The sequence below is a fragment of the Bos javanicus genome, chromosome X (genome assembly GCF_032452875.1).
Source record: "Bos javanicus breed banteng chromosome X, ARS-OSU_banteng_1.0, whole genome shotgun sequence".
Lineage (NCBI taxonomy): Eukaryota > Metazoa > Chordata > Mammalia > Artiodactyla > Bovidae > Bos > Bos javanicus.
Genome location: NC_083897.1, coordinates 123,981,458 through 123,997,053, shown reverse-complemented (window position 1 = coordinate 123,997,053; position 15,596 = coordinate 123,981,458). Strand labels below are relative to the sequence as shown.

The 15,596-nt window shown below is 43.5% G+C and overlaps 1 protein-coding gene across 1 annotated transcript in view; it reads left to right on the top strand.

Moving 5' to 3' along the window:
• PTCHD1 (patched domain containing 1) overlaps nt 1-15,596 on the top strand; it is a 65,055-nt gene that overhangs the window by 28,078 nt on the left and 21,381 nt on the right. The window contains exon 2 of the mRNA XM_061407846.1: nt 11,084-11,744. Within this exon, the coding sequence (XP_061263830.1) occupies nt 11,084-11,744 (661 nt within the window). The remainder of the gene's footprint in view (nt 1-11,083; nt 11,745-15,596) is intronic.

Genomic DNA, 15,596 nt, shown 5'->3' with positions numbered 1-15,596 from the left:
GATCCCACTCTGTGCCTGGTGTTGCTATGAAATTACTGCCCCTGTCTTGCACTCTCAAAAGTGTTCCAGTTTGCATGATAAATTATATGGTCACCCTACCCATGGACAGCATTAACAGCAGGCAGAATCTTCGAACAGATATGACACTAGATATAGGTACATGGGAGTTTTTTATATTAGTCTCTAAACTTTTCTGTGTTTTAAAAAAACTTTTCCCTCCCCAAAAAAAGAAATCCAACAAACAAAAACACTAGAAAAACTTCAAACTACTCTATAATTTAAGCATAACACATAATTATTTCAGAACCCAATCTCTCCTACCTAAATTGTTTCTCTGCGTTTGTATTTTGTAGATTATAGTCTAACCATATCCATTTGTCTAATGAGGTCAGCCATTTGTCTGCAGTGTGTAAGTGACAGGATTAAATTCAATGTCATCTGTTTATTTAAGATGGAAATGATATGCATGTAGCACAGTAGCCTTTGGGTACAAATGAAGTATCATTCAATGTCACCAGAGAAAATATAAATCATCAAGAAGGAACAAACATTGAAGGCTCAGGTGGCATGGCTTTGCTTGGCTTCCTCTATGTGCCAGGGAGACAGGATGGAGAGAAACAGAGTCCCTGCCCTCACGGAGCATTTATATTCTGATGTTAAACTGCCTTTGGGGAGGGATGATACCCAAATCCTGTAGGAACCCCCAGCTGCAACCTGATGTTTTGCAATAAATCCCCAAATTGCCAGCTCTTTCCACAAATATGTCCTGTAATACATTTTTTTTTCTTTTTCCTGTGTGTGTGTGTGTGTGTGTGTGTGTATGGGGTAGGGGTGGGGTCACACAGAAAACATACAGGATGCAAAGGATGCTATCTGGACTGATGAGATGCTTGTTTCATCATACACCTGTGGTGCTCATCTCCAGCTCGGGGCAATGTGCCTGTAACTGGGACCAAGAATGTGGCTTCCCTCTGAGGTCTCTGTCACAGATACCTGGCATTCGCTGGGCCTCACTGGTCAGTAAACATTGGTATCCTGGTGCTCAGTCATGTTTGACCCCTTGACTTTGTTACATCATCACCACTTTTAATTCATAGCTGCTGCTAACCATGTCATCCTGTGGCTTGACTGTGCTTAGGCCTAATACCACCAAACAGGTTTATCAATATTCAAATGGTCAAAGCAGAGATATGAGGGGCAAAGTCTTGACACTGTCAAAAGAACTCCCATGAGGGGACAATCTTCTGAGCCCAGGATTTCAATCTGGGCTGATCCTCTTACTAAATGTGTGCATGTGTGCTCAATCATGTCCAACTCTTTGTGACTCCTGGACTATAGCCTGCCAATCCATGGGTCCTCTGTCCATGGCATTTTCCAGGCAACAATACTGGAGTGGGTTGCCATTCCCTTCACCAGAGGATCTTCCCGATCCTGTGTCTCCTGCATTGGCAGGCGGATTCTTTACCACTAAACCACCTAGGAAGCCTTACTAAATGTGTGACTGTGAGCAAGTTACATAAGTTCCTTGAGGCTCAGTTTCCTCACCTGTAAATGCAGTATAACAGTGACCTCTTACAAAGCCCAACCCTTTGCAGGCAATTAACACCTTTTAGGTTCCTTCTTTTGCCCACCCGCCATAGAGCCTAGTCGGATGCTTATGGTAATCTAACTGGGAGCTAACATGGAAAAGGTTGAGTGGTTTTAGGCTGGGAGCTTATCTGGAATTAGGGAGTGCTAACTTATAAACATGTACCATCCAGGTCTTCTCTTAAGATATTTGTACTGATGTACTATTAACCCTGTGTACTCTTTAGTCTCTCAGTACAGATGTAAGCAAAAATCTGTCACCTATACATTTCATTGACTATATTGGGTTGGCCAAAAAGTTCCTTTGGTTTTAAATAAAAATAAAAGACATTTTTTTGTGTTCACCAAGAACTTAATTGAACAATATATTCAGTAACTGAATGAACGTTTTGGCCAACTTTTCAAGAACAACTGAGAAAGTTCTATGCGTTAAAGAAAAATATTAAGGGAGACAAGTCAAACCAGAGGATAGAAAAGGGGTTTTTCGCTGGCTCATTTTCATTTTTGCTAACAAACCTCTACTGGGTACCACTTGTGTGTCAGAGACCAAATTGAGTAGTTTATATTCAGTTTCTCACTTATCCTCTAGCAACCATAAGGAGATGGGTCCTGTGACTGACCCCATTTTACTGATGAGGAAGCTGAGGCACAGAAAGAGCTACTAACAGCTTAGTGTTCAGGATCCCACATCTAGTAAGAGTCACGGCTGGCAATTGCACCCACACTAGGCCACCAACATTCACACCTCCCAGAAAGGTCAAAGCCCTGGCAAGCTGAATCATAGAAACTGTCATGGCATCAACCATTTGCTCTGTAGGACCTCTTTTCAGATCCCAAAAAGGAAGGTAGCAGCTGAAACACCCCTGTGACTTTTAAGGTCAGTAGCTTTGTAAGGTCAGCAGATTGGAAGGCAGAGAAAAAACATTTCAAGAAGAAAAACTGCTATCAAGTAGCACACTCTTTTATGAACTAAATCAAGTACTCACTCCAGTCCACCATTCAGGAGTGCCATCACCATGTCATAGGTGGAACTTCTTCCTTGCTCCGTGCCCCTTAGAAACAGTGAATCCTTTGAAGGAGAAAAACAATTGTCAAAGATCTCATCTGATGGAGACACTTGCTCATCATTTTGTAGATTTAATGTTGTTATTAATTATCTGCAGTTTCAAATATTTCAAGGGTGTGGGTTATGTGGCATTTTTTCTCTTAAGAAAAATCTGCTAAAAGCATGCATTGCACTTGCATGCAGGGACTCATGGCCACAATATCTGCAAGCATCACTCCCTTGTAAAAGGGAATGAGTTGATATTCTACCCAGAACTGTTGTCTTTTTCCTAAAAGCCTGTCCGCGACCACCAAACTAGCCCTTGGAAACCAAATATAAATCTGTTCCCCCTACCCAACAGGGAGCTCTGGTTCTGACAGGACTTTTGGAAAGGAGGAGGGGCTAGAACAGGGAAAGAACAGACCCTCACTGAAGGTTAGTGAGCCACATAAAATTGCCAACACTGACCCACTCTTTTACCTACAGAAGTGGCAACTTCATATGGTTTAACCCAATATTGAATGCTAGATCAGACACCTTTTATATGTTATCACATTTGATCTTCACAATGATCCTATAAGATCAGGTTTATCCCCCCTTTACAGATAATGAAACTGAATTAAATGCCTGAAGCTTAGTTTGGGTTATCCCTGAAGTTGTCGCAGAGTCAAGAAATTGATGTGAGTAGTATCTTGGAATACAACTTTGTGAAGCTCTGGTCAGAGAATGGCCACGTAAGACAGGGAAGGGAAGAAGTGAGTTATGGGGACACTGTCCAGCTGGTGGCTCTGTGGGCAACTGGAGCCCAATCCCACTGGGAAACTCCAGGAGCCAATGAGGAACATATGCCACAGAGTCAACCCACCTTGGGGACAAGGGAGCTGGGCTATTTATACACAAACTGTTTTTAGTCATCAATCTAGGCCTCTTGGGATTGGGACAGTATGTTAATACCTCATTATTTCCACATCAGGCTGGAAAGAGGGCTGGTGTGCACTGAAGTGGTAAGGAGACAGGGCAGCTATCTGTGTTGGCTATGGTCTCATAGCTAGAACAATAGACAGGGTTTGAACTGGTGGTTTTCTGACCTCATGTCCTTCCCACTAAAGCACAAGATGTCAAATCACAGGAAATATCACAAGCTCCAGGAAAACTGGGAATCAATTTTAGGGTTGTATCTGGACAGCTAGAAGACACTCACCACTCCATGCTTCCCTGCTGAAGAATAACTACATGTGTGTGGCCCTCCAGAGTTTACAGAATGCATGCAGATCTATCACCTCATGGACCCTCATCATGACCATGAGACAGACTAAAATCTACTCACTCACAAGATTATTATAGTCACGTGTATACTATATAACTATTGAGTATACGTTCCAGGAACTATCCTACATAATAGAAAGGTAGAAGTGCACCAAAGAGATAAACACTCCAGCATGGTAAAACACCGATTCTAGTGGGGAGAGCAGAAAAAAGAAACAAAGAGGTGCATCATGGAATGCCATATCATAACAGGTGTCATGAAAAACTTAAGCCAAGATAGTGATGGCCAGGGACATTTTTTTTTTTTAATTCAGGCTGAGGTCAGAGAAGATGATTAAATTTGAGGAGGGAAGTAAAAGAAAGATGTTCCAGGCAGAGTTATGACAAAGGCCATATAACTAGGGCACCATGAGATACGAATCCGGAGAAATCACCCAGGGCAATGCCTCATCTTGCTGGCTACAGTCGGGACTTGGATTTTTGCTCTCAGCATGATGAGGAATCACTGGAGAATTGAGGGCAGCAAAGTGGCACGGTATATGTTTTCAAAAGTTCATTTTTTATTTATCTCTAACTCATGGTCCCCAACCCAGAACGGGGACGAACCCAAATGGAATTCTTCTGATTCCCAATCCAGTGGTTTTTCCACTTAGGTTCACAGTTGTTCTCCATACCTAGACGTCCTTGGTGTTCTTTTTGTTTTCCTGTCCCTTGCATAGTTATTTGTGATCTCCTGACCAAATCCTAATACTGTTGTTGCCAGTTCCCCAGGCATTTGGCTCTTTGGGACTTCTCTTTGCCTCTTAGCCAATCAGCGTTAACATTCTCCGATTTCTGAGAGCGCCCTGTTCTCTTAGAGTTACCTAGCAAAACTCATGACCCACAAACTTGCTCAAGCAGAGTTTAAGCTTGACCATGAAAGTCAAGTAAGAACAGCAGGATTCAAAAATAACCACTCTAATCAGAAAGTTTAACTTTAGAGATTTCCAGGATTCTTCCTATCAAGGAATTTTAATAGTCAAGAACAAATCAAATTTCTTCCCAGGCTATGGGGAAAAAAGAGAGTATTGAACCTGTGGTTCATCATATTCTTTCTCATCCAGAGCAACGTGGAGCCAGGCAAAAGTCACAATGAGATATTGCAGTTGTCTTTTCCTTCATCATGACTATATTTTGTTTTGAAAATCTCAGATTTATTTGCTTCAAATCCAGAGCTACAGTGTCTTTCCAGTCAGAGCTGCAAAGACAAAACAACCTGTTCAGGGAATTATAATGTGGGGCTTTTAAAAGTGTCAGTACCCACAGTACAGTGTTTACCCCCTGGTAAAACAAGGAGAAAAACAGAAACATTCCACTCTTTCAGACCTGCACTGGCTCTGCAGTACTGACAAAGGTGACCATTTGTCTCCTGTCACTGGAGCAGGTCAGCATGACAGCGGGCACACATGGATAGAGGAAGCGTGTGGATAGACAGTCATTTGTTTAGCTATATCCACAGCTTAAATTCGGTATCCTCTGAACATGTTATGTTTCAAAGGCAGAATGATATTTCTGTTCACTTATTAAGGGATGACTAACTTGCTTTTGGCTGCACTACAAATGAATCACAGTAACAATCCCCAACTTGCAACTGATGTTCTGATGTAATGCATTTCTATTAAAAGAAGAGGAAAGAGAGTGGGTGAGAGTGAGATCATGCAGCTACAGAACAGAACACCGAGGGAACTAGCGTAATTGATGAACTGCAGCGACCAGACCCATCCACTTCAAGGTGTTTTCTTGTGTCCTGGGGGAGAACACCTTGCCAGTCTGTTCCTACCCCCTCAACAGGGGCAGAATATCAACCCTGATCAAGGCATGGAATCTGGAGGGGTTCAGTGAATAAAACGCTTCACTTAGGGGTGAAATCCTGATATTCTTTGAAAGCATTCTGAAGCAGTTTTGATCTCGTGTCACTTCGAAGGAAGTATTTGGGGGCAAATAATGTAGGTTAGGTTAGACAAGCAAACCAACAATTTCCCCTTTTCAACTGTTTTCCCGTGAGCAGCTTATTTGGGAGTAGCAAAAGGAGGGAGCGGCAAGGTAAGATAGGGAAAGGAAGGCAGCCCATAAAGGTGGTGTCACCAGACTGATACCCCTGGGGACCTGCACCCTCCTCACAGCCTCAATGCAGCTGAGCTTTCTGGGGGATAGCAGAGGGTGTTAATTGCCCTGCCTGGCAGGATGGCCTTCCACCTTTATCTGTCCCCCCTTTTCAACATGAAACAAATACAAAAAAAGCTGGAAGGTGTTGGAAGAGCTCTTCTGAACCCACAGGTATTTTTCCTATGTTAATTACCACTCAGGAGCAGACACTTCCTCCTGGATCCCTCTGTACTCTCCTCGACAAGGTGCCCCTGCTGTCTTCTGAGGAAGATCTGCCTGTGCCAAGGAGAGGCAGAGAGGAAATGAGACTCTGGCCTGTCGTGCCCAGCAGCCCACACTGGCTTTGTCCCAGGCTCTGGCAGAAGGGGATTATAAGAGTGAGTGCCTCCCCAGCCCGGGAAATCACTCAGAGGAGGGAATCTTTTTGTTTTTTTTCTCTCCAGTAAACCTATTTTTCCCTACCATGTGGTTTTCTTTCTGGGTTTCATCTACTATCAGATCTGTCATTGACCTAAAAAGTACTTCAGTGTGTTGAAAAAGCATACTTCAAGCAGCTGTAATAAATCTCAAATTGATATTTATGGAGTTAACTTTCTCTTGCTGAGGATCTGATTGTATACTTTGTGGATGTCACTCATCTTAGAATTATGTCATGTTAGAACCAAATGGTCTGTCCTCAGAGATTAGTGGGACCAACCTCCGTTTTTTACTGAAAAATCTGAGATATGAAGTAGAGTGACATTCCTAGGGTCTCTGACATTCCTATCTCAGCAGCAAAAGCCAGATTTCAACTCAAAACTTATTACTGAATTCCATTATGCCCCACAGTCTCTTTGCTTGGTAAGTGTGTTTTAAAAGTTTTCTTTGGCAACTGAAGAGGCTGGATGGAGAATAAGCAAAGTCAGTAAGTTCAAACCCATCCTTCGTTACTTGTTCACATCAGCATGTTCCGTTGCTGCCTAAACATGAAGTTGGCTCTTTGGATTATTTCTGGTCTCTCTCAATGGACCCCATAAACCCAGGTGCAGCTGCCCCACAGCTCAGTCACATCAAGGCTGGTCACGTAAACCAGGTGGGCAGACAATTCTTCATTCTTCTCCATATCCTCTTCATCCTTACTGAAGTTCTAAAGCTGTCCTGGTCTAGATTCTCTAGGCCTCAGTTGTTCCAATTATAACATGGAAATAATGATTTAACCATTTCCATAGGGTCTTGTATTGAATAAAATTGAAAACTGTATAGAGAGTACTAAGCAGACTAGTTACTATTACTATCATCATTCTTAACCTGAAGGGTAATGAGAGCAAAGAATATAACAATTTAAACAGAGCCTTAGAATGAATCTCAATTTAACATTCAGTCTGGCCTCTTTGAGGGGCTTCCCAGGTGGCTCAGTGCTAAAGAATCCGCCTGCAAATGCAGTATATATGGGTTTGACCCTGGGTTGGGAAGATCCCCTGAAGAAGAAAATGGCAACCCACTCCACTATTCTTCCCTGGGAAATCCCATGGACAGAGGAGCCCAGTGGGCTACAGTTCATAGGATCACAAGAGTCAGATGCAACTGAGCACACACATGTACAAACACTGGCCTCTTTGGCAGCAAATACAATAAACATATTGTGATCAAGACTGACACTGGATTATGCTTTGCTAGAGTGCTCAGCATTGTCTACTGTTAGGATCATTCCCTTGTTTTGGACACCAGATCTTTTATGTGATTTTCCATATGTAAGTGTGAGCACCCTAAATTCATGGAATTTATCCTATTATTGACAATACAGTAGATTTGATGAGTACTTATTGAATGTGTGTTGAGTGAATAATCTAAAAATCTATAGAGTTATAGAAACATGGATTCTATGTTGAGCCACATGACAGATCCAGACTATATTAAGGGTCAGGACTATTACTTCACGATGTTTCCCTCTCCTTTTCTTTTCCAAGGGTCTGTAACTAATAATAAGCTTGCAGCAATTGAGACTGTCCATTCTGTAGACTGAGGTGTGTTGGTAACCATTTCACTATCACACTTTGATGTTTTCCTATCTTTCTTTCCCCCTTCTGCCCCTAAGAGCAAAAATTTATTTAAAGGCTAAGATGAAGTCACTGTAAACTAACTTGTCATCATTTTCATCTTGCTTTTCTTTTCCAATACAGAAATTTAAAGTAAGTATAGACCAATGACGACAACACATAGCTGTGATCTCTGGTTTCCATTTTCCCCTGTAAATGGACTAAGATCATCTACTAATGTGTCTGCTGTCCTGAGTGGGGCTCCTTTAGGAAAGTAAATCTGGGCATTCTAAAACGCTATACAGGAAGAAGTCCAAGTAGCATGTGCAGTGTGTCTGCCCATGGCTCCCTGAAGAGCCACACCCACTCCAGAAGTCCCAGGAGGGAATCTCCACTCTCCTTTCCCAAGCCACTCACTATCCACTCCCCTTTTACCCCCAGAAGAATCATGCAGACTCCCCCTGCCAGGTGGGTGGCTTCAGCAAATACCCCATCTCTGGCTGCTTTGTCACCCAGCATCTCCCTGCCACTGAGAAGCGAGAGTGACACATGTTCTACCCACCTGACCTTCAGAAATTCAAAGCAGGTGAATCCCGCAGTAGCTCTGGTACTGAGAGTTAAGAAACCTCCCCTCTCTAACTTCACTGAGGTTCTCACTTTCCAAGCCTCCCTCCTATGTGCTGGTGGTACAGGGGTTAACAGCATGTCTGCTTTCTTTGGTCTGTGGTCTCAAGGGTCCCAGCAGTAGATCTACAGGGCTGCCAGATCACTAAATGGTTTACAACTCCCCACCCAGCGTGGCATGGTCGCATCAGAGAATGGATGGAAAATATCCCCTTGCTATAATTGGGTTCAGCCCTGTGGCTTAACACCATCTTATTTGGCAATCTTTTTCTCTTGACATATTTAGTAATCACTCCAAGGGAGATTTATTAGACCGTTCATGGGAACAAACAATGCACTAAATATTACACATATGCATGCTTTCAATACCACTCCTTTTCTAGCCTATTCTGAATCTTTCCCCCAAAGTCTTTCTTTTAACTCTCTCTTGTCACTAAACTCCTCTTGGTTCTTCCCTCCTCCACAGTAACCTTTCATATTTTGGAATTTTCTTTTTTAGTTAGGAGTTCTTTTAATCAAAACTCACTGGACCAAGCTTAGAACACACTCTTGGTGTGTCTAAACACACTCAATGTTTAAAACCATTCGAGTCATTCTGCTCCTCATCAATCCCAAAGCATCAAAACAAAAATTTAGCATATGGTTAGAGTTTGGTGAAAACAGTCTCCTAGGTATCTCTGGGACATCAACTCTGCATGTGTGTGTGAGTGTGTGTGTGTGTAGGAAAGGACTCAGAATATTTCAGCCAAATGTAATACAGTGAAGGGTTTCCTGAACCTCAGGGTTGTGGCCTATGAGGAGATGTGAGGGAGGAGCCACTGAGAATTAGGATTAACAACTCATGCTCTGCACAAACTAAAGGACTTTGACAGCTGGTGCCCCTCAGACATTTTCTAAAACCATAATCAATATCCCATTCATCCTGGCACAGGCATGCACAGCAAAATGTCTTAGCAAATAAACCAGCTACAGCAGATTTCAAAGCAAATCTATCGGGGTCATGGAGACACTCAGAAGGTTATGAATCACAATGGTGCAGCACCAGTATGGCAAGTCTGGGTGTGAGACTTTCATTCCCTTTCTGTGGGGAGTGTTCTCCACTCACCAAGTGTGGAACAGTGGCCAGCTCTACTCAGGAGAGTGCTCTATGCTCTGTACGGTCCTAGGTGTGCTCATGTAATTCATATGGCCACCACTGGCCTCATTTTGGAAACTGGCCTCATTTCACAGGGAGAAGGCCTTACTTTCTCACCTTAGACCACAGAATACACATGTTCTTACATATCTGAACTTGATGGAGCACTTGTAATTTCTTAGGGGTGGGGTGGTGAAAGCCCCAAATCAGGATTTATCCAGCTGTTGGCATTGCCAACCTGGAGGTGTCTGGCGAGGAGCTAGGAGGACAAGTGCTGGAGCCAGACTGCCTGGGACAGCCCAGCTCTGTGTGACTTTGGGCAGGTGACTTGGCCTGTCTGTGCCTTAGTTTCCTCATTTGTAACACAAGGTGGGTACTTGTACCTACTGTAGTTTCTTGTAAGGATTAAATGACATAATCTGTATGAAGGGCATGGAACTGTGTCGGGTATGTAGTAGGTGATGTTACATGAGTGTCTGTATTCCCATGGGCACCTGGATCACAGGCATACAGAACCAGGGCATGGCAAATTTGACTTAGGGCAAGCTTCAGAGAATAAATCCTCCTGCACTTCCTTAGCACAACTGCCCTGTACCCCAGCCAACCTCTGCAGCTACAGCCCCCTTCCTGTAGAAGCAGGACTAAGGATCCTCAAGGTGAACTGCTTGTCTTATATGCCTGAGTGATTGCACCGAATGGGGAAATCACTTCACTGCCCTCCAAATCAGCCACAAGGGATGGGCCTACATAGGACCTCTGTGCTTGGACTTGTGCTTTAGTTCACTTTTGCCATTATATTTTGAAGGAGGAGACTGAATGGTAGACCTGTTGAGATTCTCAGATAGTTACAGACCCAACTGAATCACACTTAAAGAACACAACATCCAACTTTAGCTGTATCGGCCTCCCTTGGAGGGTTTGTGAAAACCCAGATTCCTAGGCCCCACCCCAGAGAGTGTGACTTACCAGGTCTGAGATGGGGCCTGGGAATTTTCATTTCTGACAAGTCCCCAGGTGGTGCTGATGCTGCTGGTCCAGGGACCACGCTAGGAGGCCCTCGAGTCAGATGGGTGTCCTACATCCTTACTACTCAGTTCTGATGTAAGGTCCTAACATTTCATTTGAACTCTTTAGCTTGGAGATGGCATGAGTGACTCCCTTTCCCTTCCCCTACAAAAAAATAGAGACCTTTGGATCCACAGAGCTGTCAGTTAGGAATGTCTTATTTTTGGTCATCAACACTGACTTTCATTTTTTTCCCCATAGTTGCATGCTGCTGTAACCAGGATCCAGGTTCCAAGGCCTGGATTTAATTACACATTTGCTCACATCTGTATCCTGAATAACGATAAGACTTGCATTGTGGACGACATCGTGCATGTCCTAGAGGAGCTAAAGAATGCTCGGGCCACCAACCGGACCAATTTTGCTATCACGTACCCGATCACTCACTTAAAAGATGGGAGGGCAGTTTATAATGGGCACCAGCTGGGAGGCGTCACTGTGCACAGCAAGGATCGAGTGAAATCCGCAGAGGCCGTCCAGCTCACCTACTACCTGCAGTCCATCAACAGTCTCAATGACATGGTGGCGGAGAGGTGGGAGTCCAGCTTCTGTGACACGGTCCGACTGTTCCAGAAATCTAACAGCAAAGTCAAAATGTACCCTTACACATCCTCCTCGCTGAGGGAAGACTTCCAGAAGACCAGCCGTGTATCGGAACGTTACCTGGTCACCAGCCTGATCCTGGTGGTCACCATGGCCATCCTCTGCTGCTCCATGCAAGACTGCGTCCGCAGCAAACCCTGGCTGGGCCTGCTTGGGCTGGTGACCATAAGCCTCGCCACCCTTACCGCGGCTGGGATCATCAATCTGACTGGTGGGAAATACAATTCCACCTTCCTGGGAGTCCCTTTCGTCATGCTAGGTAATTACTGTCCTTTTTTTTCCCTTCTATTTCCTTCTTCTTATGGTGGTGACGGGGTTCCTGAAAGGCCAAGAGCAGCTGTCTAACAATTTTGTTTCATTTATAGCATCTTCTTTTAGTCCAGAAGCCCTGAGACCAATTCTGTAAGGTGGTGCTGGGTCTCAAGAAGTAACCGTATCTGGTTGATATGCTGGAAGCCCAAAGCCCTGACTTCTAGCCCTGGCCCTCCATGAAGTAGCTGTAGATATTAATTTAAATTCAGCAGATATTAATCTCTGTGCACCAGTGTTTTAGGTCGGGCTTCCCCAGGAGCAGACCCTGAGACAAGGATCTGGATACAAATAGTTTATTGGGGAGGTTAGCCTGGGAGACCACAACCTGGAAGGAGGGACATGAGACAGGGAAGGAAGACAATCCGGGGTTATGTTAATCAGCAGGTTACCACTGTGGGCATCTGTGGTTCAGTCTCACCGGGGACCTTCGAGAGACCTCAGAGGTGTCCTTGAGGGGTGATGACTCTTTAAGCTGCAGTATGGACCCAGAAACCCTCTGTATGATTCACTGAGGGTTCTCCCCTGGGTCATTAACTCCCCAGCACTTCCCGGGGAAGACTGATCACATTCATGAAGCTGGAGAAATCTCTCAGGTTACCAGTGTTTGGAGTAAGAAGGCTTCTGTGAGCTCAAGAATGAGGGCTTGGAGGGCCACGAGTGGGGCACCAACAGTGTCCACCAGCCCATGGTTTCCCTATCCAGTGGGCAGGGTGGACGCGAACATCACACGGAAGGATATGGTCAGTAGACAAGAACTCTGAAGGCAACAAGTGAGACATAAATAGGAAGGTAACTTTTTCTTGTCTTTGCTATGAACTCAGGAGAATATTTTAAAATGAATCCTATTATGTAGTCTCTTGGGGGCTGCAGAAATTTCCTCATGGAGATTCTGGTATATGTAAAGCCATAGTGCTCATAATATAACGTCAGTTGCTCTGTCCATCTGATATTGATGATGGCAGAGGTCCAGCAAGCCTGGTACCGAGTTTCTCATGAGCCAAGGACCCAAACACTTAGCTTCTCCCTCTTCTTTGGCAACTTCTCATCAATTCCTTTAGCAAAATTAAAATGTCATTTGGAATCAGATACTGACATGACAAATGAAGTGGCATTTCTCACTGGCTGAGAAATAACTGTGATTGAGTTCATTAGTATGCCTGATGCCCTGTTTAGAGGTAGTAGGAAAAAAAGGAATTTACTCAGGCCATCTTAGCTGCATGATGGTTAAATGATAATATGCAGGGGCTGGTGGGGCCACAGAATTATGTGCTGCCCTCCATGCTCTTCTCTGGTAGCTCAACTGGTAAAGAATTCGCCTGCAATGCAGGAGACCTTGGTTCAATCCCTGGGTCGGGAAGATCTCCTGGAGAAGGGATAGGCTACCCACTCCAGTATTCTTGGGCTTCCCTGGTGGCTCAGCCAGTAAAGAATCAGCCTGCAATGCAGGAAACCTGGGTTTGATCCCTGGGTTGGGAAGATTCCCTCAAGAAGGGAATGGCTACCCATTCCAATATTCTGGCCTGGAGAATTCCATGGATGGAGAAGCCTGGCAGGCTACAGTCCATGGGGTCACAAAGAGTTGGACACAACAAAGAGCGACTTTCACTTTCACTTTTACTCCATGCTCTGCAGGAACTGCAGAGAAGGCAATGGCAACCCACTCCAGTACTCTTGCCTGGAAAATCCCATGGATGGAGGAGCCTGGTAGGCTGCAGTCCATGGGGTCACTAAGAGTCTGACACAACTGAGCGACTCCATTTTCACTTTTCATTTTCATGCATTGGAGAAGGAAATGGCAACCTACTTCAGTGTTCTTTGCCCGGAGAATCCCAAGGATGGCGGAGCCTGGTGGGCTGCCATCTATGGGGTCGCACAGAGTCGGACACGACTGAAGTGACTTAGCAGCAGCAGCAGCAGCTGCAGGATCTGAGACCCAAGCAATAAACATATACTAGTAGCTTTTGTGGAAAAGTGGGGCACTGTGTGGAGACTGAGAGAGCTGTGAATTTACCAGATCGGTTTACTCATCTCTGCTGAACACAGCAGAGGAGGAGGCTGCTATACTTCCTCCTGAACTCAGTCTGCTAAGATGGCAGCATAACTTGCCTCTTTAAAATAACCTCAAGATGATGTGGGTCAATGGTGGAATACAGGGCAGTTCCTTGCAGCCTGAGTAAGGAGTTGCTGTGAGGAGCCTCCACGGAGGGTTGAGTCAAGATTTAAATTAAGATGTTTTGCTCATGATTAGTCACATGCTTGGGGTGTTTTGGTTTTTTTTATTTAGCTTTTCATTTTAAAAATACAATGTTTTTTTGCTGTGATTGTTTCTGTGGGAGGAAGATAAACAGGGATAAGGGTTCACAGGAAACTGAAGGGAGACAGGTTCTTAAGTGAGGAAAAAAGATGTTAGGGCTAGAAAAAGAAATATCATTCCTGGTTTTTGACACTCTTAAGTAATTATCATGAGCTCAAAGAAGGGTACAATATTTAAAACTTCCTAAAAACTAATTGCATTCAGTAAAACTACAATATTTAGAGCTTCTTAAAATTAAATTTTTTTAATTTTATTTTATTTTTAAACTTTACATAATTGTATTAGTTTTGCCAAATATCAAAATGAATCCGCCACAGGCATACTTGTGTTCCCCATCCTGAACCCTCCTCCCTCCTTCCTCCCCACACCATCCCTCTGGGTCGTCCCAGTGCACCACCTTAAAATTAATTTTTAAGCAAAACACAACAGTAACATTCAAAACTTCTTCCCATTAATTTCACTAAAAATATTTCATTGTAAGTAAAAATGAAATTAAATATTCAAAACATCTTGAATTTTATTAAGTAAAAGAAATCACAGTATTTCAAATCTCTTAAAATTGATTTTTGTCCTTTTTAAAGAAGTTTTAAATATTGTAAGCAAAACTCAATGCAAAAAGGAATACACCAGACAGTACTGGTATGGAGAGGGATAGAAGAGATGGAAAGATGCTGTTAGCCAGGGAGCATTTTTAAAAGACAAATTCATAAAGAGTAGTGCCACAACTCCACCAAGACCTAGTATCAGTGAATTTCACATGAATTCAACTCAGAAAAACCTAGCATCTGTAGCGAAAGAGACCAAGCGCTGCAGTGCCCAAAAAACCCTTGTTTGTAATTTGTGAGGAATGTCACATGCATTGATTTGATGGCAGTTTTCCCTGCTGACAGTCAGTAGACAACCTTTCTGTACATTTTCAGCTCAAAGAGATCTCAAATTACTTAGTCACAACATGAAAGGAAGCGACGTGTTTTAGTAGCTGAGGCCCATTTGCAATAAATACTTTGCACCACGTAATGGATGCTTAATACGCTCGTAAAGCCAGCAGCACCTGGATTTAGGATGGCTGCCCTTCTGTATTTCTCAGATAAACTCATCGTTCTCAGATTTGATTGTAAAATGAAATCTAAGCAAGAGCACGTTCATAAATGTTGTGTTCAGGACCAATGTTTAATTCTGTTTTTTTGATAACCAGTCCTAAAATGCCAATAAATATTTCAAATGACCAAGAAGAAATGCAGTGCTAAGGGTTTTGCAGTGTGTGACTCACTAAACTTGTCCAGTTTCTAAATTTGCCCGTCTATAGCATCAAATGGTTATGCTTAAACTAAGAAGATTTAAGCAAAACTTCTTGATTTTCTGTGGTATTAATATGCAGTCAAATAAAACTAAAAAATATATGGCTTCTTTTAGAAGGAAAGGTGTCTTAGAAAAAAATCTCTTAGTCCTTTCCAGATGAAATTTCCTTGGCCGACAATAGGTCTA